Source organism: Acinonyx jubatus, chromosome D1, assembly GCF_027475565.1.
Source record: "Acinonyx jubatus isolate Ajub_Pintada_27869175 chromosome D1, VMU_Ajub_asm_v1.0, whole genome shotgun sequence".
NCBI classification, from domain to species: Eukaryota; Metazoa; Chordata; class Mammalia; order Carnivora; family Felidae; genus Acinonyx; species Acinonyx jubatus.
In genome coordinates, this window is record NC_069390.1 from 60,400,965 (window position 1) to 60,424,444 (window position 23,480).

At 50.2% G+C, this 23,480-nt stretch overlaps 1 protein-coding gene across 5 annotated transcripts in view; it reads right to left on the minus strand.

Annotated features, from left to right (window-relative positions):
* Positions 1-6,206: 6,206 nt before the first annotated feature.
* The window catches only part of TENM4 (teneurin transmembrane protein 4), a 2,866,770-nt gene continuing 2,849,496 nt past the window's right edge, over positions 6,207-23,480 (minus strand). For all 5 annotated transcript variants that reach the window (XM_053202558.1, XM_053202562.1, XM_053202561.1 and 2 more), the window contains 4 exons: positions 22,912-23,208; positions 19,852-21,466; positions 14,272-14,414; positions 6,207-11,668 (listed from right to left, as the gene is read on the minus strand). In XM_053202558.1, the coding sequence (XP_053058533.1) occupies positions 10,910-11,668; positions 14,272-14,414; positions 19,852-21,466; positions 22,912-23,208 (2,814 nt within the window). In that variant the 3' untranslated portion in view covers positions 6,207-10,909. The remainder of the gene's footprint in view (positions 11,669-14,271; positions 14,415-19,851; positions 21,467-22,911; positions 23,209-23,480) is intronic.

Genomic DNA, 23,480 nt, shown 5'->3' on the forward strand with positions numbered 1-23,480 from the left:
TGTGGTGGGGGGAAGATTCATTCATAATTTTTCCAACAAACGCATGTGAACATTTCCTATGCCAGGTGCCGAGGATATAGTGGTAAGCATAACAGTTGGGGTCCCGTCCTCTGTCTGCTTAATGTGTGTGATTACTGTGTTCTGTTCTCTTGGATGCATCTGTCACTAGCCAACAGTCCAGCAGCATTTACTAGGTGCACACTATGAGGCAGGAAATGAGACCACAGCAGGTGCTACGAAACCCCACTAACCTCCTCAGATCGAAATGAATGAAAGCTGTGTGATTTCATTCCCCAAAGCCAACACCTGTGACTCTTTGCAGGCAGGCTGTCCTCACCCTGGTGGAGCCCGCTGGCCAAGTGCACTGAGAGCCAGAAGGGACCAGGAAATGACATCCCCAGGGGCAGCCCTTAACACATGATTGACAGAGGTGTCAATACTCCTGTCACGGCTGGGGACAGCTCTCAGGCACTCCTTAGCTTATTTGCACAATTCGCCCACTGGACTGAGCCAAAGTTACCCTCTTGGGACTTTGCTTGATCTCACACCTGTGATAGCCTTTTCTTGTCCCTCCTCTTCATTTGTCTACCTGCGTTTCCTCGGACCACTTCCCAGTAACTTTAAAAATTTTTTTTTTCAACGTTTATTTATTTTTGGGACAGAGAGAGACAGAGCATGAACGGGGGAGGGGCAGAGAGAGAGGGAGGCACAGAATCGGAAACAGGCTCCAGGCTCTGAGCCATCAGCCCAGAGCCCGACGCGGGGCTCGAACTCACGGACCGCGAGATCGTGACCTGGCTGAAGTCGGGCGCTTAACCGACTGCGCCCCTCAGGCGCCCCCCAGTAACTTTTAGACAAATCTTTGTTCAGGATCTGTTTATGGGGAACTCCCTCACTGAAGATAGAAAAGAAGATGGAAAAAAAAAAAGAGGCTCGGTTGTTCCCAGTCTTCATGTTACTATGAAGAGTGATGCCGTGTGTCAGAGGTAAGTTATTATGAATAATAAAGTACAGTTTTGCAAAATAATTCCTTTTGTTATAGAGGGCATCCAAAATTATCCCTGTAGTATGATCACTCTCCCTCATTTGCATTCTGATATATTTTCTGAGTGGGGAAATATTCTTGCTTGCTGGGTGGGATTTGCACATAACCTACACCTTTCTTTTACCAAATCTAGATACACCCATGAGAGTGGGTTCTGCATGTAAACATCAACCATTGTGGGGCAGCTGGGTGGCTCAGTCAGTTAAGCGTCTGACTTCGGTTCAGGTTATGATCTCACTGCTCTTGGGCTTGAGCTCTGTGCCAGGCTCTGTGCTGACAGCTCAGAGCCTGGAGCCTGCTTTGGATTCTGTGTCTCCCTCTCTCTCTCTGCCCCTCCCTAGCTCATGCTCTGTCTCTCTCTGGCTCTCTCTCAAAAATAATAAACATTAAAAAAAAAACCCAAAACATCAACCATTGTGCGTTTTGCTGTGTGAAAAAAGTTGAGCCATGCTGGGTCAGATTCCTGGGAATTTTTGGCTTTATGCTTGTGTGGACTAGGTTCACAGGAGTAGGGCTTAAAGGCCCATGATTCCCTTGGCCCATATAGACAGCACCCCTTCCTCCTACCAGGAATGTCTTCCACTCTCAACTAATCCTTTCTCACCAAACCCACCTCTTCCAGGAAATTTTCTCAGATTCCTCCCCACCCCCAATCAGCCTACCCTGAGCTCCCCTTTTTTGGCACCTTGGAAAGTGGTTTTTGTTGGAACCACTTTCTTAGCACTTGGCTCAGTCCCCTTCCTCCTCTCAAGTTAGCTGGAGTCTCTGAATTTCTATGGGAAATCACAGGCTGATCACGCAAGGAGCATATCAAGAGCCTTAGCCATGGCAGGAGGTGGGAAGTGGGGCCGGCCCTGCTATTACAGGTTATGGGCAGAGGATGAGCTCAAGTCCCCAGAGCTTGTTTCCTCCTAAAACCAAATGCATGTTGGTAAAGTGTGGATACCATGGCATCTGTGAGCCCACCTACCAGGTATGAAGCCTTGCCTTATTTGCCTGCCCAGCCCACCTGCCTATACCCAGATACACCTGCCCTCAGGGTCTGGACCGGACCCTTGGATATTGATAGGGTTCTGCTCCCAATAGCCCTACACACTGTAGTGCCTGGACTCCCTAGCTGTCTTGCCATGCTTCTGCTCTAAAACTGGAAACTCCCTATCCCCTAGATGAAGCTCAAGCTTGTGGTGCCACTTTGTTCTAGAGACTGGGCCTCTGGCCAACTTTCCTGGGGCAAAACCTAGATAGTATCTGCTCCTTCACCAGTCTTTGGAGTTCTAGCAAGCCTGCGTGCCGAGGCTTCTTTCTGGAGTAGTGACAGGGAGCACTTACTCTGTTTTCTGAATCTTTCTATACCCCCTGATTTTTTAAGCCAAGGGTCCTGTTTTCTATCTTAAGGTCCCTTTTAGGCTGCTTGGGGTAATATCTTATCTAACATATGTGAAGTGCTCATTACACATTTGCTGATTAATTGCAATTTCTCTTCTATGCCTCCCCAAGGGCCTGGTTATAGCATCCATTCACTTCATCATCCATTATCTTTCCATCCATCCATCCGTTCACCCACCCAGTGCTATAATAAATATCTACATCCAAAAGAATGACTCCATTTCCTCTGTTTCCATCTCACAGACTGGGCCAGAGATTTTTACCCAAAGAATTTAGTCCTGGGAGTTTGGAATGGACATATATTAAAGCTGAGAGAGGGGATGACAAAGTGAAAGCCCACCTGCTCTGCATACATTGTCACCTACTGACCTCTACTAGACACAAGTGGGCTTGGAGATTATAGGACAGGTAGGAAAATGCTTCTATTCTTTCCAATGGGCTTAAAATTCTACAGCCCTAAGAACTGATATCTATCTTTGCAACGTATGTCTCCACAAATATGCTTTGGATACATCTTGAAGGGCAAAGAATGTATATGCAACTCCTACTGCCCCTGACACCTTTCTGAAAGGGGACCAGCCTGGGGGATGGTGGTTGGAGCTGATCCTGGGGTTATTCCAGACGGATGAATTCAGACGAGAAAGAAATGCTGGGGGTGCCTGGGTAGCTCAGTTGGGTAAGTGTGGGACTCTTGATTTCGGCTCAGGTCATGATCTCATGGTTTGTGAGATGGAACCCCAAGTGGGGCTCTGTGCTGACAGCATGGAGCCTGCTTGGGATTCTCTCTCTACCTCTCTCTCTGCCCCTTCCCCCTGTGTGTTCGTGCATGCTCTCTCTCTCTCTCAAAAATAAATAAATAATCTTAAAAAAAAATAAATGCTGGACTGCCTGATGGGGGTAGAGGTGGACTCTCCAGCAGGGATGAGCGTCCCATAGCCGGGAGAGAGATCTCCACTGTGGGTTTGGAGGAAGAGACACCCACAGGGGTGCCAGAGTGAGGATGGAGAACAAAGTCAGCGAGGGATGAGACCAACTGGAAAGCCCTTGTAGGTGCAACTAAGAGGTTAAACCTAAGAGGTTCAATTCTTAGACACTTCTCCCTTTGATATGGGAAAAGGTATAGTAGTACTCACTTTTAAAGTCTTTTTCCTCGGGGCGCCTGGGTGGCGCAGTCGGTTGGTTAAGCGTCCGACTTCAGCCAGGTCACGATCTCGCGGTCCGTGAGTTCGAGCCCCGCGTCGGGCTCTGGGCTGATGGCTCAGAGCCTGGAGCCTGTTTCCGATTCTGTGTCTCCCTCTCTCTCTGCCCCTCCCCCGTTCATGCTCTGTCTCTCTCTGTCCCAAAAATAAATAAACGTTGAAAAAAAATAAGGTCTTTTTCCTCACAGGTTGTGGCTTCCTTCATGGCCTCTAGGCCTGCGGATCTAGAAAGGGTGAATCAGCCTCAGCCTGATTGGGGGCGGGGTTACAGAGGGCGGGGCCGGGGCGCTGGGGAGATGACAAGCTCCGCTCTCAGCTTCAGAGGCCTGCGGCAGGGGGCAGGGCGTTCAGTGGAGGAGCCGCCCCCAGTTCGGAGGGGAGGTGGCCTTCATTCAGAAGGGGACAGGAGACAACCCCGCTGTTTCTCAAATATACCAGAGAGAGTGAGCCCCTAAGGCAAAGGGAAAGCTGAACCTAGGGTGACCCCCAGCGCAGCACCTGCTTTGGACACGGGACGCGCGCAGATCATTAGATAAGACAGGGCCTCGGTGGGGAGGTGGGGCTCCAGGGATTCCCGTGCAAGGGTAATTGAGAAGTGCCTGGCACGCGTCGGGCGCTCAGGGAGTGCCTTCTGACCGGGGAATGAGCTGCGAGAGGGCTTCAGTAATACATTTCAGCTGGGCCTAAAGAAGCGGTGAAGGCCCTCAGGTGTGAAGGTCCACGGGCATGTTTGAGAGGGGCGGGGGGGGGGGGGGAGGGTGCGCTCCTGTGCAGCTGACAGAGGAAGACAGAGGAGGGGGTGGCAGGGGAGGGTCTGATACACCTGCTGTACTGTCCACGGCAGGTTTCGTAGTCAGCCCTGGGTCTCAAAGCATGAAGGGGTATCACTTTACCCTGGGAAGATGTGAGAAATACAAATTAATGGGCCCTGTCTCAGACCCACTGATTCAGAAATTGTTTTTTAATTTTTAACGTTTATTCATTTTTGAGAGACAGAGAGTGTGAGTAGAGGAGGGGCAGAGAGACAGGGAGCACAGAATCCGAAGTAGGCTCCAGGCTCTGAGATGTCAGCTTGAACCCATGAACTGTGAGTTCATGACCTGAGCTGAGGTCTGACACTTAACAGACTGAGCCACTCAGGCGCCCCCACTGATTCAGAAGTTCTGTAGGGGTGGGGGGGAGGGGGAGAGAAGCAGCAGTCTGTCTTGATAAGCTCTGCAGGTGAATCTGATGCAGGCCCAAGGTTGAGAAGCACTAGTGTGGTGGGAAGAGTAGAGGACTTTGGAAGGTAGGTGGGCGTGGGGGTGGGGGCTGGGGAGGAAGGAGTATGCTGTAGAAAACTTACCTGGGAGAAAGCGCATTGTGCTGTATTGTGCCTCGTTGCATACCGTGTCCTCCGAGGCATGTGCATCATCATACCAGCATCACAGATGGAAGACCAAGGCTTAGAAGGGTTAAAAGACTTGCCATGATTCCATAGTAAGAGCTGGAGCCAATTTCTGCACCCGGGTTGGCCTGACTCCCAAAGTGGAGTAGGGATTTTCTCTACCACTGTAGGTGCCTCCTGGCACCACAGCAAAGTGGTGGTCTGAGTCTCTGTGCCTGGAGAGCCACTGGTTGCCTGGGGGAAGGGAGGGGCCTGGAGCTTCCCAGAGGGCCTGGTGCTGAGCCAGTGCTGGGGCTAACGGGAGGGCAGGGAGGCTTGCTCTTACTCCTCTGCTCAATTACTTGCATTTTCATAAGGTTTGCCATTCACACCGGGGAGCTGGGCTTAGCAAATGTACTTTCTGAAGTGACCAGCTGTCATCTCGGACTTCTAGAGCTGAGAGGTTAAATGTGAGGTTAAGTGAGAAAAGCAGGGTGAAAAATTACCTGTATGCTGTGATTATAACTACCTTAGTTTTTTATTTTTAAAGATACAGTAAGAAGACACAAAGGAAAGGGAAAAAATGCTAAAATAATTTTTCCCCCCCATAGTTTGCAAGAGGACTCTGCATTCATTTAGTTTCAAAAGTACGGGGTGCCTGGGTAGTTCAGTCGGTTAGGCATCTGACTTCAGCGCAGGTCATGATCTCATGGTTCCTGAGTTCAGGCCCCACATCGGGGTCTCTGCTGTTAGCACAGAGCCCACTTTGGATCTTCTGTCCCCCTCTCTCTCTCTGCCTCTCCCCTGCTTTCGCTCTCCCTCAAAAATAAATAAACATTAAAAAAAAAGTGCAACTCGTGGCATAGGAGACAACTCTGTGCCCAGTGGTTCTCTCTTCAGGGCAGTATTGGGCTTTCCTGCCCCTCGGAGTCTGTCCCTGAGGCCAGTGAAGACATCAGCTTGGGGGGGGGGGTGCGGGATGGCCTGGGGGAGCCCTGGGACATAGCTGATGTCACAGCATGATGACATTCATGAGGCTAAGCCCCAGGGTCATGTGGCCTCTGGAAATGCTGATGGCAGCTTACAAGGGATTCTGGGGCCAAGGACCTGAGTCTTCCAGGGCATCCCAAGAACAGCAGCGTCCAAAAGTGCAAACTCAGAGGACTAGCTCAGGCAGTTGCTACTTTCTGAACAAAGGCCACCAGACACCTTAAACACAAAATATTCTTTTATTTGTCAACGAAGGCTACACGGGATCACTTCTGGTTTTGTTTTTATGCCTTTTTTTTCTTTTTCTAGAAGGTATCTACATCTGCATTTATTTACAGCCTTGTCGGTATTTACACAGTCAAGAATACAGTGTTAGAAACACAAAAGTGTCGAGAAAAAAACTTCTCAAAATTAGTTCCAGACTTCAGGAAAACTATTTCCACATGGTAAGGCCAGAGTCTCCAGTGTTGGTTGTCCAAAGGCAGCTTGGGACAGTCCTTTTGCCAAAGCTGCGGGTTCAGAAGTGTTCAAGAACAGGCGGGTTTAGAAAAGTGGGATTCTGGTGTTGGGTGAAACCAGGGTTGCCGGGCCCCACCAGACATCTGTGACCCAGCTTCTGCCAGAATGGCTGAGCCTGCCTGAGGGCTGGTTCTCCGTTGGCAGTTGGCCCTCAGAATCAATCACATGTTCTTGGGGACCGAGGAGTCACCCAGTGTCACGCCTTTGGCATTCCAGAGGGGGTAAGAAACCCAACATGAGCCCCACTGAGGCCTCCCCCCACTCTGATCTTCCACATTCATGATGAAACCTAAGAGCTCACCGCTGTCTGGGGCGGTCAAGTACACAGGGCTGGTTTTTGAGAATGTAAAGGTTGGAGAGGATAAAGTTTCTATCACCTGAGCAATGAGTCTTTAAAATGAGTTTGCTGTTTTCTGACAGTTAAATGAAAGGGTCTTGAACTACAGAGTTCTTTCTTTTAACCCCCTCCCTTCCAATAAAATATAGACAAGTGTATAAACCTAGCTGGGAATTATAAGCCTTAAGTGGAGGGCTTTTTGTTGTAACAAGGATCCCAACAGAAAGAGGAGACTGGGTTCTTTCTGGAACCCCTCAGGAGGCAGGCCCCAGCTCAGGACCAGAAGGCATGGACTGGGCTTAGTGGTTGCTACGAGGAATGGAGAATAGATCCGACTTTGAGCACCAGGGATGTCAAACCCCAAAGCCCAGGATCCTGCAGAGTCCTGGCAAGCTCCTTCCTCCTGGGCGCCAAGCTCAGCATCCCTGCCCTCACCACGTGGCAACCACAAACACGAGGCTGCAGATGTGAACCTGCATTCTAAGACTTCACACCGAAAGCCCGATCTTTGCATAATGGAAACAGCCACCTACAAAGGTGGTACTTACAAGTCACAGCTGAAAAGGTCCTTTATAATTTTTTTTTCCAAGCAAATGTGATTCTTTGTTATGTGTCTATGAAAACACTGCCCAGTGTTACCTTCCTTTGCCTCACCGTCACCTTCTGCTTCTGCCCCACCCCATCCTGATTATTTAAACCATTCTCAACTTCTGGTCAGTTTCCTAGGGATTGTTTCAAATTTTCCATCCCTAGGTGGAAATCAGGCACTGGGCTGTTCCTTGGGTTCTCAGCCAACAATTCTGAGAGACCAGCATCAGGGGCTGATAAAGGTGCAATTTACCCCAGAGTTTCTTCCCCTTCATTTCCTTGTCATAGCTCTGCCCTCCAATGATGTCTGTCTGGAGGCTGGGTAAAAAAAGGGAATCTCATCTTACGAAAAACAGAGCTGGGGAATAAGTCCTGTTTAAAGCAATGGCAGAGAGGCTGAGGATCAGGGGGCGATGGTACCCATGGAAGGCAGGGGAGAAGGCAGGAACTCTTCCAAAACAAACCCTTTGCTAGAGCAACATCCTGCAGAATCGTGAACCTGGGCCAGTGAGGGAAGGCTGGTTTCTCCAAGAAATGGACACTTTGAGTAGCTTAGTGCTAAAAGGGCAGGTGCCATCGAGGGTGGGATTTGATGCTCAGAGGCCACTCGGTGGGCATGGGGAACTCTGGCTTATGCCTTCAGACTCACTCTTGCTGTGAGATTGGGGCTGCTGGTCTCAGCAGAAGGACAGACTGAGAAGGGAGGTGCCATGTCACCTGCCAGCGCTTATGGAAGCCCACTCCAAAAGGCCAGGCCAGAAGCACCGTCTCCAGGAGCAACAGTACCGATGTGAAACCACAGTGCGTGATGCTGCCTATGCCACACCTGAGATCTTTTCTCTAAAGAAAGAATGCTTCAACTTCTCCCCATACTGATGCTGGGCCTCCTTGGTGGTGTGGAGCCCAGGAAAGGCAAAACGTGAAGGAACATGCAATAATTCTGTGTTTTTGATCTTTACAAGTCCATCCTATTACTTTGGTGGGAGGTGGGGGTGGAGGGTTCAGAGGGTGGGGATGGTGTAGGGAGATGATTCCCTTGGCTCTCATGTTGGCTCTGACCTTCAAGTAGATGTCCCCAGCAGGTCTCGACTGATGTCAGGTAGCCAAGATGGAACCGATCAGCTAGGCTAATGGGCACGAGAGCTTCACCCAAGGGCTCCTTGTATCAAGAGTATGTTTTGAGAGGCATCAGTCTATTTTGGATTTAAAAAACAAACGTGTTCTTCAGGCCAAACTGCTTTCCATCCCGTCCAAGAACGATCCTGCCAGATGGGAGTCCACCACCAGCTCCCAGGGACCACACACAGCAGGCCCGAGGAATACTGCATCGGACTCAGCAGAGCTCTGTACCCAGAGGCACTGGGCAACCGGTGGACATACGGGCCAAGGTGCACTGTCGCAGCAGTGTGACTTTTGTGGAAGCAGGAAGAGCACTTAGCGAAACATATCCTCTAATCCCAGTGGGATGATGTAAGGCGAAACCTCCTCTCCCCAGAAGCGGCGGGTGCCTCCCTCTGCCAGGCAGAACCCAGGCTACATGCTGCTCCGGTTCTCACACAGCAAAGACCTTCTTGGTTTCATTAACTCGTGTAATATTCTGAAGACTCTGTGAGTAAGGCTATAAAGGTGCCATGAGCTTATCAGTCCAACAAGGTTTCCACGGGGGATAGCTCAGACTCAGAATTCATTTTCCACACTTAATGTAAATGTAACCCATAAAAGTCCCATTTTATAAGAAGCCCAGCTCAAAAGGAAGCATTCGGCTTCCCCTCCTGGTCTCCCAGAACCTCCTGTGAGTGGTAATGATGATGGTAATTAGGCAGATGAACCAGGAGCAAGGAGCTCCTCACTCTTGCTGCGGCTGTCCCCTCCCCTCAATGCTTCCCTAGCCTGATGGCTGCTCCTGGGCGTGCCCACTTCCAAGAAGGCGAGAGAGCGTATGCCTCTTCCCAGTGACCTCAGGCATGGGTCTTCCCAGGGACAGCTGTGGCCTGGCCTCCCTGATCTGTGGGTACCGGCCTCAGGAACAGGTCCCAATCCTGGGGCAGCAGGGTGGGGGAGGGGGAGGGGGTTGGATGACCTTGCCAGGCCACACCAAATTAGCTCTTCCCTCCTTTCTCCTCAGTCTCTCTTTAAAACCCTGGATGGACTCCTCCAGAGGGGAAGCTGTTTTAGAAGAACTTCACAGAAGGAATTTCCTGAACGCTGACCCTGCTGCCTCCCAGCTGTGCTACTGGCTCATGTATGGGAGGCAGAGGAGCCTTCAGGAGCTGGTTAGAAGATGCGTGGCTTATGCCTTCCTCTCTTTGGCTGACTTCTTCTTAAGCATCTTTCCAGAATCAACGGCCACCAAACACCTCTCTCCACACTCCTGTTTCTCAGTGGTGGAGCTGAACAGTGGAGGGAAGATACCCACAGTCATGGGGAGAGAGGTTCACCTGGGAAGGCAGGCTGGTACCCTTGCTGCCACTGCCCTCCTTTTGCCATGGGTGGCCTGCCCCTCCCTGGACCTTGTGCTCACGTGGAGGGCTTGCTGGTTCTCACATCTGACTCTGGGAGAGAGGAGGCGATGAATAATAAGGAACATCATGGGAAGACCAACCAACCACAGACATCCTGGGTGCCTCGCCTCTATGGGAGGGTGAGGCTCTTAGCCCCAGGATGTTACATCACCAGACTGGGGGAAGGGACCTGGGGGACACTTTCTCCATCCCAGCATGGGGGTGGCACCGACAACTACACAGGATTTGCAAAAGGGGTAGGGGGTTGCATTTAGCATCAAAATATAAAGCTTGGACAGGAGTTTGGGGCAGCTTGGAACAGGTGCTAAATGATATCACAAAAGTCCCCAGAGCAAGATCAAGACATCTGTGGTCCTCCAGAGGCACAGAACATGGTGAGTCAAAAGCCGCCACTCGTCTGTGGGAGCTGAGCCAAAAATCCTCAGGTCCTGCAGACCCTCCTTCCGGGCCCCCTCAGTAGTTCGGTACTAGCCCGTCACTCTCTACACCCCTCACTCCTGCCCGACCCCCATGGAAGAAAGGGTTGCACATGAGACAAGTTAGCACAGACACTTGTGTCTCACATCACACTGGGTACCTAGGGACAGACAAGGACACACCTCAGGAGATGTGTCTCAGAGAGGAGAAATGTACCCCAACAACAAGGAAAACTCCTCAAGGAGAAAGGGAACAAAAGACAATAAAGTTTTCATTGTGATCACACTACAGAAAAAAATACCTTCTGTTCTTTGCAAAAAATGTGTGAAGGCCAAATCTGTGTTTTTCTTTTCTTAAAAAAAAGGATGTTGCATGAGTTACAATGCAACCAGTATCTTTTTTGTGTGTGTTGGTTTGTTTTCTGCACTTGTTAAAAAAAGGATTTTTTTTTTTTTTTTTTTTTAAGTACAACGCAGTCAGGTGTGTGGCCACGAAAGAGTAGCTGTCTTTGGCAAGAAGTGCAGGCCGCGGACCTCTCTGTCACCTCCGGCCCATCTCGCTCTGTCTCATGAAGTGGATATTGTTGGCGCTGTCTGACAGTTCCGGGTACTGCTCCACGGAGATCACGAAGAAGCCGTCGTAGCCTTGAACCCGCCCCGTGTTCAGCGCCTGCTGCTTCTCCCCCTCTGTCCAGGCCCGCAGGCCTTCCTCCCCTTCCCGGAGTCGCTGCTGCTCGCGGGCCCACGCCTGGCGCACGGCTCTCTGCCGGGCCAGCTCCAGCACCCGCGCCTTCTCCTCATCCAATGTGGTCCCGTAGCGAGTGCTCAAGCACAGTGCCCCATACTGGAGCTGGACGTCTGTGTAGCGTCTAGTCCTGCCATTGAGCATCGTGTTGATCTGGGACACCGTGACGTTGACCCCGTTCTCCAGGGTTCGCCGTCCCCCACTGAGGCCCAGGATGGCCAGGTCGCCCTCCGAGGGCCCTGGTTTCACAAAGTAGTGGGTGTCCATCCCGTCAATGGTGAAGTGCAGGTTCTCCAGGTAGTGGGCGTTGTTCAAGATGGCAGCAACCCTCCGCCCGTCTTCGTTGGCCACACTGATGATGTCTGTGGTCACTCGGCCATCCTTCAAGGCAAACTTGACCCCCTTGCCAAAGACCGAGCCACTGGATGCAAACTTCTTTGTCTCTGGGGCCTGTTGGCAGCTGGTGATTGTGGAGCCGTAGAGCTGGTCAAAACGTTCTAGGGTGACAAAGGCCTTGAGCTGCTTCTGCACCTCACACTGTACCCCGAGGATAGACTGATGGGGGAGGAGAGAGAGAAAGAAGGAATGAGGCAAAGGGGAAAACCTCTCCCTAAGAGCCTGAAGAGTCAGCTCTCATAACTAATCGAATCTATACACATTAACCAGTAGCATCTAGCTCTACTGCTGACCACTAGAACATTCTGCCATCCTTTATCCATCCGTTCACCCATCCTTCCATTAAGAAACTCTTCAGCAAGCACCTGCTCTGTGCCAGGTTTCTTTCTGGGCACTGGAGAGGTACCAACGAATCAGACATCATCCCTGCTCTTGAGGAACCCATCATTTAGTGCAGAAAGACAGATGTGACAGCAAATAATTATCATCAAATGTGATAACTGGTGGTTTAAGAGAAGTAGCAGTAATAACTTTGGCTAACAGGTCTTGGTCTTTGAGCTAAATCAGTCACATTCGGTATCTCATTTGATTTCCACAATAACTTTATATAGTAGGTACTCTTATTATTGATTTTACATCTAAGAAAACTAAGTCTCTAAGAGGTTGTAATGGGCCCACATCTGTACAATGGGTAAGTATTCAAGCCAACGTTTGAACTCTGTCTGATTCTAGAGGCTCAGCTTCAAGGGCTCTGGATCAGGGAGCAGAGGACAAGGATCAGAACATCTCAGCCCAAAGATGGAGGAATGAGGTGGCCAAGGTAGGGTTCAAGGGCAGACTCACGCTTGAGTTGGAACTCGGAGGATAAGGGGACGATGTCAGATGGAGGAATGACAAGCAATGGGTTCTTGGCAAGAAGGCTTAGTAAGATGAAAAGCGGTCATTTATATAACCCCTCTTACCCTGCTTCATCGCTCTCCATCATGTTTATAAACTATTTTCAAGGAGGGCCTCTGCCCCCATAGTGCTTCCTGGGGGCTCCTCAGATGTCTCTGCTCTCGGCTGCTTTGGGGGACAGATTGGGCCTGGTCTCCATGTCATACCACCTACCAGTCCCTCCCATGGTGCGGGAGCTTGGCAAAGCCGGGTTCGTGCAAGCTCCAGGGCCTAACCAGCAACTCAGGGAAATGGCTTTAGAAACAGGCCTATCGGCTTCTCACTGAAATTAAGTCCTCTTTATAATTAATAGAACCCTGTCTGTGAACAATTATTTCCTAGAGTTTCACGAAAGCTGGAGTGCTCAACAACACAGATCTTCGATGCTTGCCAAGGGCAGAAATCAATAATTCATCGACGGGCGAGGTTGGCAAACAGGCCGTCAGAGACTGGGGCTCTGCGTCGGGGGTGGGGGGGGGAAGGAAGCTGGTGGGGGTGGGGGGAAGGGAAGCTCGAGGGGGTGGGGGGAGGTGGGGAGCAGCTGGGTTGCTGTGGAATCAGCCAGGTCAGCCTGGGGGGGTACAGTGGGGATTGAGCCAGGCAGAGGGCAGGGCTACAGCGGCACAGAATAGCAGAAAGGGGCCAGGCTTTGTGGTCAGACACACTGGGTTCTCATCGCCTTTCCTGCTGAGTGACCTTGAGCAAGTTTCTCTCTGAGCTCTGGTCTCCTCATCTGTAAAATGAGGAAGAATGCCTACCTCACACAGGGTTGTCTACTTCTTTCAACCATCTGTGCATTCAGCAAAAGGGCAGTACACTGGGTACCGAAGAAGACCCAGGATTTATTTGCCTTCTTGGGGTTCATAGTCCAGTGGGGATACAGGTGTGGTAAGTGCTCTGAAGGGGAGAATATGGGGTACCGCTAGGACCTAGAGGTGCAGAATCATGTTCTCCAGAGTCTAGAGGACGGAGGCAGCTGAGCCGAGGATGAAGGGAATCAGGCTGGAGTAAGACACACAGATGTGCAAGTTTCTGGCTGTCAGCAGTGTGCCATCTAACAACCCTGCTTTCCCTCTGGACAGGGATCCCCAGAAGGCCTGGTCTCCGCCTGATTCATGCCTGCATTCACGGGGTGCAGCGTGGGGCCTGGAAGAGCCAGCTCCTAGTACTTACATTATGAAGTGGGGGAGGGGGCGAAAAGGGGATGCCTGAAGTGAGGGGTGGGGTAGAGGGGTTTTTAAGGGCCTTTACAGCTATATAATTCTGTGAGTCTTTAAAACCAGGCCATGAAAGGCACACAAGAGAAGGTAACATTTTTTTGAACACCTTACAGACAGATCCGGGTGTGAATCCCAGTCTACCCCTTCCTTGCTTGTGTGGCACTGGAAAGCCTCAGGCATTAAACCTGTAAAATGCCAACAGTAATACCAGGGGATATGTGTGCGTTAACTTGTGTAGAATACCTCAGGCAGGTGCAGGTGAACGGAGGTGCTCAGAAAATGTCACACTTGTATTTAGAACACACCCTCCCTCCTTGCCCTTTTGCTCTGGGCAGTGACAAAGGCTCATTGTTTTTGTGGAATTCCAAACTCCGCGTATCAGGGAAAACTTAATAGAGCTTGTGGGGGTCTGTGTTCTGTTACAGCTGGGTCCACAGTGGCTTGCCAGTGGTTACCACAGATTTCCTGAACACCTTCTGGCAGGCACTGTGGCTGCACCACGTCAGTTTCCGTCACGGGCCCATGCTTTCCTGAAAAGCTTTGTAGGAGCCACTCCCATAAGGTCTGCCTGGCCTGAGGGTGGGTGGCCGTGTGTGCGCAGATTACCTTGCTGTTGTCCCACTCCTGAGTTTTCATCTGTGTGTGGACGAGCTCGTAGGATGGTTCCATGGCGTCCATGTCTGGCTTAGGGTAGCCAGGAATCACATTGTGCAGCTGGAATCCAAAGGTGAGGAGCCAGCTGTTGACATCTGGGTGGGAGAGAAGCAGAAACGTCCTTGTGGAGTGAGTGGACCTCAGAGGTGACACATCCCAATAAAGTGGCCCAGAGTGAGACAGCAGTGGGGGGGCGAGGGTGGGGGGTGTCGCAAGTGGGACATCAACCGCTACAAACACTTTGGAAGATTGTTTCATGGTTATTAAAGCCGCACATACTCTTTGGACCGTTGTTCCTCTCCTAGATATGTATCTAAGAGAGCTGTGACTTCAGTAGAACCTATGTTTCCAGACTCCCCTGTCACTTAAACCTCTTTGGATTCAAACCCGGGGGGACCGGGGTGGGGGGTAGATGATGCACACCCACCCCTGCATCAGGAGGAAACACTTGCAGAGGACAACTGCACCCAAAGGAAAGATTTAAGTGAATGACTTTCAAAGAGAAATTCCATTTAAAAACAAGCCCTCCCTCCTCTCCCAAGCAGCAAGATGGCCTCTACCAAACATCAAAGAGTCCCCCACCCCCACCCCGAGTCTACCTTTCATTTACTCTGGTAAGTGATGCTAAGGAAGTCATTTAATCTCCCTGTGCCTTCATTTTCCAATCTTTAATATTGGGCTTGAGGAGACACCTGGGTGGCTCAGTTGGTTAAGCGTCCGACTTTGGCTCAGGTCATGATCTCATCATTCATGAGTTTCAGCCCCTGCATCAGGCTGTCTGCTATCCTCGCAGAGCCCACTTTGGATCCTCTGTCTCCCTCTCTCTCTTCCCCTCCCCCACATGCGTGCTCTCTCAAAATAAACAAACATTAAAAAAAATAGTGGGCTTGAGGATCTAGCGCCATAGGCATTGGTTTCATCCATTTTATAACATTCCTGGGGGGTTACTAATTATAGAATATTAGGTATAGGGATAGAGAGGACTTTCCCATGAGCCTCTGGCTCACTGAAGAACAGATTCAGGAAGCCAAGACGTAAGGGAAAGAAAGAGGATGGATAAAGTGTCATCTGTTACTAGGCCCAATGTTGCTGAGAGCGTTTTGTGTGTCCAGCACTGTGTTACTCCGACCCTCACCTTGTGCACTCAGAACCCTGAAGGGGAGATGACACACAGGCATGCAAAACTTTGACACAAGAAAAAAGATGAGAGGAGGGCAGAAGTCTTTCCGTTGGACAGGCTGACAAGTCTTCACAAAGAAGGTGGCCTTTAAGGCAGACACTGAAAGCTGTGTACCTTTTGTCAGGCTTCAGCAGAGATAAAGGGGGCACTTCAGGCAAAGACCGTGTGCAAGGCAAGGCCTGGAGAGAGCAGGTGAGTGTGGGGAGTGTTCAGGTAAGCGGAGAGCAGTTCAGCAAGGCAGAGAGAGAACCAGAAAGAAAAATTGTGGCTAGCACAGGAAAAGCCTGGGATGGCAGGTAGGAGTTAACTGGGTGCCTGTAGGAGAGTGACAGCCAGCCTGTGTCCCAGTGTGGCTCGGCCTTCCTTGAGAAGAGGCAGTTGAAGATGCTAAAGCATTTGTTGAGCAGAGACTCAGAATCCAAAGTCTGGGGAAGGGGTGTGGGGGGGGGGGTGGAGTTGAGCCTCAGAGCTGGCAGTCCCGGGCTATGGGCATCCAGGCCTGCTTTTGCCTTCTTCCGAAGGAGACATGTCTCTGGTCAGGGAGGCCCTGCTTAGGGTCCAGGCACTGGTGGAGCTGTCTTCCCCTACCACCCACTGAAGCCATTCCAACGATGGGGATGTCCTTTGGGGGTTGACAACTGTGTCCCTGCCACCGCTGCATCCTGTGCTGTCTTCTCATTCAAGGACCTCAAGTTTGCCTTTGTTTTTTTTTGTTTTTTGGATGCCCTGGAGCCCCTCTCTCTTGGGTGTGAAACATGGAGGTACCGGGGTGGAGGAAGATAGGAAGGGCAGTGTAGAAACCCAGGTTCTACTTCTAGGAAGGTCGTGGAAGGAAAAGAACATGGTGAGGCAAGATGAAACCCATGTTCAAATTCAGGCTCCCCAAGTCGCACACTGTGTGAACTTGGACCGTTTCCTTAACCTCTCTGAGATTCAGTTTCCCTATCTACAAACTGATGGTAGAAATGGTTTTCACCAAGCCATGGAAAGAATAATAGTGTTACCACTTTGGGCAGCCATCATACAGCAGCAACTGTTCTAAGCTTGTTACACGAATGACTGGGTTTCCTATATTCTGAAGTGTCCAGCTCGGTTCCTGGCTCATAGAAGGTTTTCTGAGCTTTTTCAAACCCAGACCCCCACGTCACTGGACCTCCATTTCCTCATTTGTAACATGAGGCACTTGGGCTAGCTTGCCTCCAAAGTCCCTTTCTTCACTGAGTTTTTGAGAATCTCTGATTCTGTGAATCGTGGCAGATGGTTTTTAGGAAATTAAAACAAACAGAACAAGGGGGAAAAAATCCCCCATGAAGCCATTTGGCCTGAGGCTGAGAACCTGCATCTGAATTTGTAGTTGGAAAGGAAAACTTCTATCAGGATTACTACAGATTCCCAGGAAACTAGGGGGCTGAAAAGAGGGCTGGGCCTTAATCACAAGTGATGGAAGGTAGGAACATTTCTCATTATGCCTTTAGGAAAAATGCTGAAAATCGATTTATTCATTGTTTTTTTTTTTTCCTACGGCACTTTTCTGAAAAGTTGGGAATTTTACTCTTCCTTTTTATGATATCAGAGTTAGAAATTTCTGTCAAGTTAAAAAGCCCCTTTTTACCCATCCGCCCCAGACATCAGTGTAGCCACCTGGGACAGCGATGAATTAACAATCCTTTCTTATGTGGGCACATTACAGAGTGAATTTCATTCCAAGAATGAGGATTCTGGAGTTAGAGCAGAGTTCTACCCCTAGCCCTGCCACTTCTCAGTAGGTCAGTTACTTTATGGCTCTGACCTTCACTTTCCTCCTCTGAGAATGGAGTCAGTGATCCCCATCTCACTGGCTTCAGGTGAGGGTTAGTGCAATAGTGTATGGGATGGATCCTTGGTGGATATTTTTTGGTTGCCTTCCTAGCATCCCATTCTGCCTTCTCACTCTTCCTTTTGGGGTATCTGTGTAGTTTTAGGGAGGCTAACTCCACCTAGGGGTTCAGCAATGGAGCATGTGGCCTAGGCTAAGCCACTCGGTGCGTTTTCTCTCCCCAGCCACAGTGCTTGGTTCAGGGGTTGTCATGTGACCTCAGCCTATCCATTTGGAGTGTATGCTCCTTTTTATTGGTGTCATTGCTGGATGTGAGTGAGGTTGTATGTAGCTCGCATGGAAGCTAAACGGTTTAGTGAGAATTAGTGGGATCTTGGTTTGTAGTAACAGAATGTTTTTCTGTACCATTTTTTTTGTTTTTCCAGCTACAGTAAGTAACCTGCCAAGATACCTCGAAAGAAACTCACTGCAGGATGAGCAGGGGGTGTGCTTAATGTACACAGACATAATGGAAATATTTTCTAAATCTGCTAAGTTTTCTTGGACTGCCAGCAAGTTGAGCATAGAGAGACCTTGTTGGGCTATTCCTGTTCACCACAGGCCCCAAGTCCGCTTTCATCACACCCACCCACCACCGCGCCCACTCTTCTTCCTCACGCATGGGATGCCTGCTCTCAACATGACCACCTGGAATTCTTCCCAGAAAGAATCCTCCAGTCAGTGTCAGCAGCAGCAGGGTCCAGACCAGGCCACCAGGTTTGGGAGCTAGGAAGCCACATCCCTATGGGGCACTCATGTGAGCTGTACCTGTTGCCCTCTCTGCACTTCTGTAAATGCAGTACCCTCTGCTTGGGTTGCCTTTCTCCCCATTACCTGAGGAATGTCCACTCAGAAGTGGGCCTCAAGGATGAACTGCTCCCTGGGCACAGCCGGCTGTGCGTCCTGTGTATCAACGGCCATCAGTGCAAACCTTCATCCTGGGCCCCTCACTGCTGTCTGTGTCTCCCTTGCAGTGTAAATTCCTGGAGGGCAGGGATCATCTTTGTATCCCATCCCCTCAGGCCGAAAACAGTGGCTGCACCCAGGAGGCACTTGTTGAATGAAAATGAAACTGCCTTAAAATAGGGGGTGCAGGGTTGTGTCACAGGAGAAAGAGAAGGAAACGACCAGGTTTGCAAGTTGGGGCGTGCCCAATTTTTGCCCACTGCAAACTCTCTTTTATAAAAAGCGCTGGTTTTATCCAGACCTGAATCCCCATAGCTGCTCTGACTCTTGAGGTCTTCTGTGGCTGAGGTCTGGGAGTGGCTGCTTTGCTGGGTGGACTGTGGCTGCTGAAGACATTTCTGGCACGTGTGAACATTTATATTCCAGTTGGTTTCACAGTAGTGGAAAACAAAGCTCACTTTTTAAGTCAGGGTCGAGGTAAGGGAACCTTACATGAGCCAGGCACTGTGCTAGGCAGGTTATAAAATGTATCTCATTTCACCCTTGCAACCATCCTAGCAGGGTTTTTTTTTTTTTTTTTTTTTTTCCTACTTGTCCATCCTCTCCCTTTCTCCCCTCTTCCTACCCTCTTTGGGTTGAATATTTTTTTTTAGTCTACATTTTATTTCCACTATTGACTAATTAGCTATGCCTCTGTTTTCTTTTCTAGTGAATGCTCTAGGATTTACAACATGCATACTTATCAGTGTCAGTAGACATTCTAACATTTATGTATTTATTTATTTATTTATTTACTTACTTACTTACTTACTTATTTACGTAGGCTTCATGCCCAGAGTGGAACCCAGTGTGGGGCTTGAACTTAGAACCGTGAGATCAAGACCCGAACTGAGATCAAGAGTTGGATGCTTAACTGACTGAACCACCCAGGTGCCCCCTCACTTTAATTTACAGGTCAGCAAACTGGAATTAAGGGAAGTTAAGTAATTTCTGTGACTGTCCATAATTTAGAAATGGTGCATCCTTCAGCAGTTCTGTCTGTGTCCAAATTCTGAACTTTCCATTACATTATCCCGAATGAGAAAATTGATTTTTTTTTTCTCTAGCTATACCTTCACCCACCTTATTGGGGACTCATAGTCAGCCTGATCTCTGGGTCAGAAACTTCCAAAGTGCATTTTCAGGGATGCATCCAGTGAAGCACTAGGATTTCATGGTGAAAAAAAGGGGTTTCATGCTCAAATGCTTGAGAAACTGTGGGTAAAGGGGTTTCATGGTCAGATGTTTGTGAAATAGTGGGTAACTGTGTTAAACAGTTCTCTTTACCAGAGGACTTCGCAGAGACTTTCATAAGCTGCAATGTATTATGAAAATTTAAGAATGGTAGTTGCCCTGTCAAATCAATTTGAGGCCAGTACCAGTTTTTCCAGGGCATTTCTCTCAAGTAGTGTTTCTTAAAATCTACTTTGAAATGCTGTTCTAAGGAAAGCCAGTGTTTCCTGTGACCCAACTACCAGCTTTCTCAAGGAAGACAGTCCTGTCAGAGGACCAGAACAACAGTCCTGTCCTCCGAATGAGCCCTCATCCTCACCTGTCATGAAGCACTTGATGTCCTGAGAGTTGCTGATGGGGTTGTTGTTTTTAAACATGTAGAGATTGAAAGGCATGATGTTGCTGCTAGTAAGGTGTTTCCACAACTCGTGGTCTGGGCTAGTCCAACGACCAGCCAGCACATCGTAATCCCGCCGGCCCATGTGGATGAGCTTGGTGAGTGGATCGTAGAGGCCACCATGGTAGCCGATGATGACCTGAAAGTTGGGGTTGGTGTCCATGTAGATCTCTCCATAGGCAGTGTATAGAATCTGCTTGATCATCAAACCTGTTCCACTGAAGACAGCAAGAGGGGTCCCGATGTTGTCACAAGCTATGTAAAACTCATCACCGCTGCTCAGCTCCATGGCAAAGAGGTGCCCTTGCAGATCATAGTAGAGGGAGGTGATCTCTGAGCTGGAGTGGTTGTAAAGGTGGGTGACCTTGGTGGGGTTGGTCAGGTCTGCATAGAAGAACTGCAGGTGGTGGCCGTGGCTACTCTTGCTGGACACCCGCCGCCCCAGGCCATCGTAACGGTACCTGACGCTCCAGCCACCGGCCCGGTTGTAGGCCTTGATGAGCAGGCCAGCTGAGTTGTACTCAAAGACGTCCCCGCCCCGCTGCCTCAGGAAGCCATCCTCGTCCATCCTGTACTGCACATCACCCAGCCTAGTGATGCGGTCACGGAGGTCATACCTTAGCGGGGTGAGCCGTGCACTGTTCCCAGGGCTCAGTAAGTGCAGGTTCCCATTGAGGTCATAGCTGTAGCGCCAGAGCGGCTTGTCATTGATGGAGACCGTCTGTAGCTGGCCATCAGCGTCGTACTCATAGGAGTAGCGGGTGGTATTGGCATAGGGTCCCACCTTCAGCTCCTTCTTCACTACTCGCCCCATGTTATCATATTGGACGGTCATCCAGTACATGAGTGAGCGGAAAATCTCATATTGCACTTCCTTCATGCGGCCGTATGCGTCAAAGTGTTTGGTGTGGGTCATGACCGCTGTAGTGATGATCTGGTTAATGTCATAGTAGATGACACCAAACTTCCCAAACTGCTCTGTCTTCCCTGACACATCATCATAGCGATAGAGATCGATGGGCAGCGGGGTCTCATTGATCACAGCCTGCATGCTGGTCACCCGGAAACTGTTGTCATAGTTATAGTCAAAACGAGCATTGACCATGCCTTCCTCGGTGAAGCGGAAGATCTGGCGGTCGATCAGAGGCCCAATTTGACGGTAGCGGATGGTGCAGGTGAAGCCCTCATTCTGTAGGTTGATGGTCTTCAGCATGCCTGCTGTCTCGTCATAGGTGAAGCTCACCTTGGTGGTGTCATACAGCATCTCGGCTAGCTTTGACAGTTTGCCATACTTGTATATGACCCTGCGGCCGGTGCCCAGGTAGAAGGTGTGGAGGAGGTGCCCGTCCTCAGTGAAGTCCTGGATGACCGAGGCATTGCCTTCAGGGGGCTGGTAGATGTTCCTGTAGTAGCCCACTGAGCGAATGGTCTCTAGCGTCTGCCGGGCCACGTTGGGCATGGTCACAGAAGAGAGGCGGTCATTCTTATCGAACTCAAAGATGTATTGCCGCTGGCTGTGGAGGAGCAGTACCATGGACTGGAGGGAAAGGAACACAGAAGTAAGAGTAGGGGAGTGCACGCAGGGGAAGTCTGTGCACTTAAGACTTAAAGGAGACGAATGAAAAGCCAAGGGAACTGGTGGTTGTCCTAAGTGAGGCCCAAACCACGGCCTTCTAAACAATGTGCCATAGGGTACTGCAGTGGGGTACAAATGGGTAAGATAAGGATTTCTCTCAGCCCTTGGCCCTGGCACTCAGGCCATCTGTCTTCCCATGGTGAGCAGCCTTGTCTGCTTGTCCCTTTGTGTGGTACAAAAATGATGATTTTGTGGGTGATGGTGTGTGAGAAAGGTTGGGAGCACTGGCTAGAAGGATTTGCAACAGCCTCTCTCCTGGCTTCCTTCCTTCAGATTCCTTCTCAAATCAATGTTCCTACTCAAGCAAGAATGATTTTCCTAAAACACAGCCTGACAGTATCTACTGCCTGCTACACAACTTCTTTTGGCTCCCTGTGGCCCACAGGATAAAGAATGCATCTGAGAAGGGCATTTAAGGCTTTATGCAGGAACAGGTCATATGCCCACCCTGGGCTGGGGTGGACTGTGATGGCAACAGGGAAACCTGATTCCTAACAATGGCTTGTTGCATGGCCCCAGGAAGGTTCTTTCCCCCTCTGGGTTGGGTTTTTCACTATGTCGGATGACCTCCAACGTCTCTCTTAGCACCACCACAGAACATTGCTTAGAGATGCTCACCCAGCACACGGTGGGGAAGACTGAGCACAAAGCAAGCACAGCCCAGACCCTGGACAGGTGACCGCGAGCAGGAAACAAAGTAAAGACGTGGGTACCAGAACCGGGGCATGAAGTGCAGGCTCTTTTACAGGAATAAGTCAGCAGATAACACACCTAAAGGAAGCTAGGCATCAAAGCTACATTTTCTCCGATTTGGGACCAACTTTTGCTTTCAGGGCTTTTCTGATTCTTAGCCACTGGCATGAAATAAATCCTAACCTGAAGCAGAACGGATTTACGAAGGCCATGCCCACCACTGGAAGCTCAGGATTAATTACCTCCTGCCTAAGTACTGATCCCTAGGCCTCTGCCCTATTCTCTGTGACCAGATCACACTGTGTGCCCCAGACCTGGGAGAAGACCCCTGCCTGGGTCTCTGCCCTCAGTCCTGCTCTGTAGGACCAGTTAGTGTTGGGCCTGCCCCCAGTTCCAGTCTCTCATGTGGGCCTTTAACGTTCTCCTGCCCCAGGACCCCCACCTGCCACACCATCACCACGATCCACCCAGATGCCTCTCGGGCTCCCCAGCCCTCTATTGCAGATTTTTCTGTTTTCTTTTGGAGACCACATGGGTCCAATCTATCCTGCTGAGGGCAGCAAGCTGGGCCTGGCCATGGGTTGAGCCATGACACAATGGTCTTCTAAATGGCAAGGCCAGTGGTGGTGGGGGTGGGGGAGATGGACACCTGCCTTCTCTAAGTATGTGTAGGTCCACGTCTTCCCATCAGCAAAGATCCTGGATGTGATGCGACCCGCCTGGTCGTATTCCATCCTCTCAGACATGATGCCTCTCTGGACGCCAGCGATATGGCCCCCTGGGGAGTATGTCACATTGACACCATTCAGCCTGCTGCTGGGTGACCAGAGGCTGGGCCGCCCTGCCTGGTCGTACAGGATCCGGAGGGTGAACTTGCGGTGGTCATCATAGATCTTCTCTGTGCGGGTCACGCGGTCAAAGTCCAGGGACAGGAGGTTCCGGTTGTGAACCTGGAGTAGGAGGAAAGACAGAGTTAATCTGGACATTGAAGACTTTGATGTGAGAAGGTCCTGAGTAGAGGAGGCAGCACAGGTCATGGGTGCCAACAGACGGGGTTTGGGTCCTGGCTCTATCACCTGCCAGTTCTATGAAGCTTCATCATCTGTAAAATGGGAAGGCCAATTAAATAGGGCTGTTGTGAGAATAAAGGCAGTGCAGGTATTGAGCAAATACTAGCTGGTCCTGAAGACGATCTGTGTGATATCCTCATGTCATACTTCTA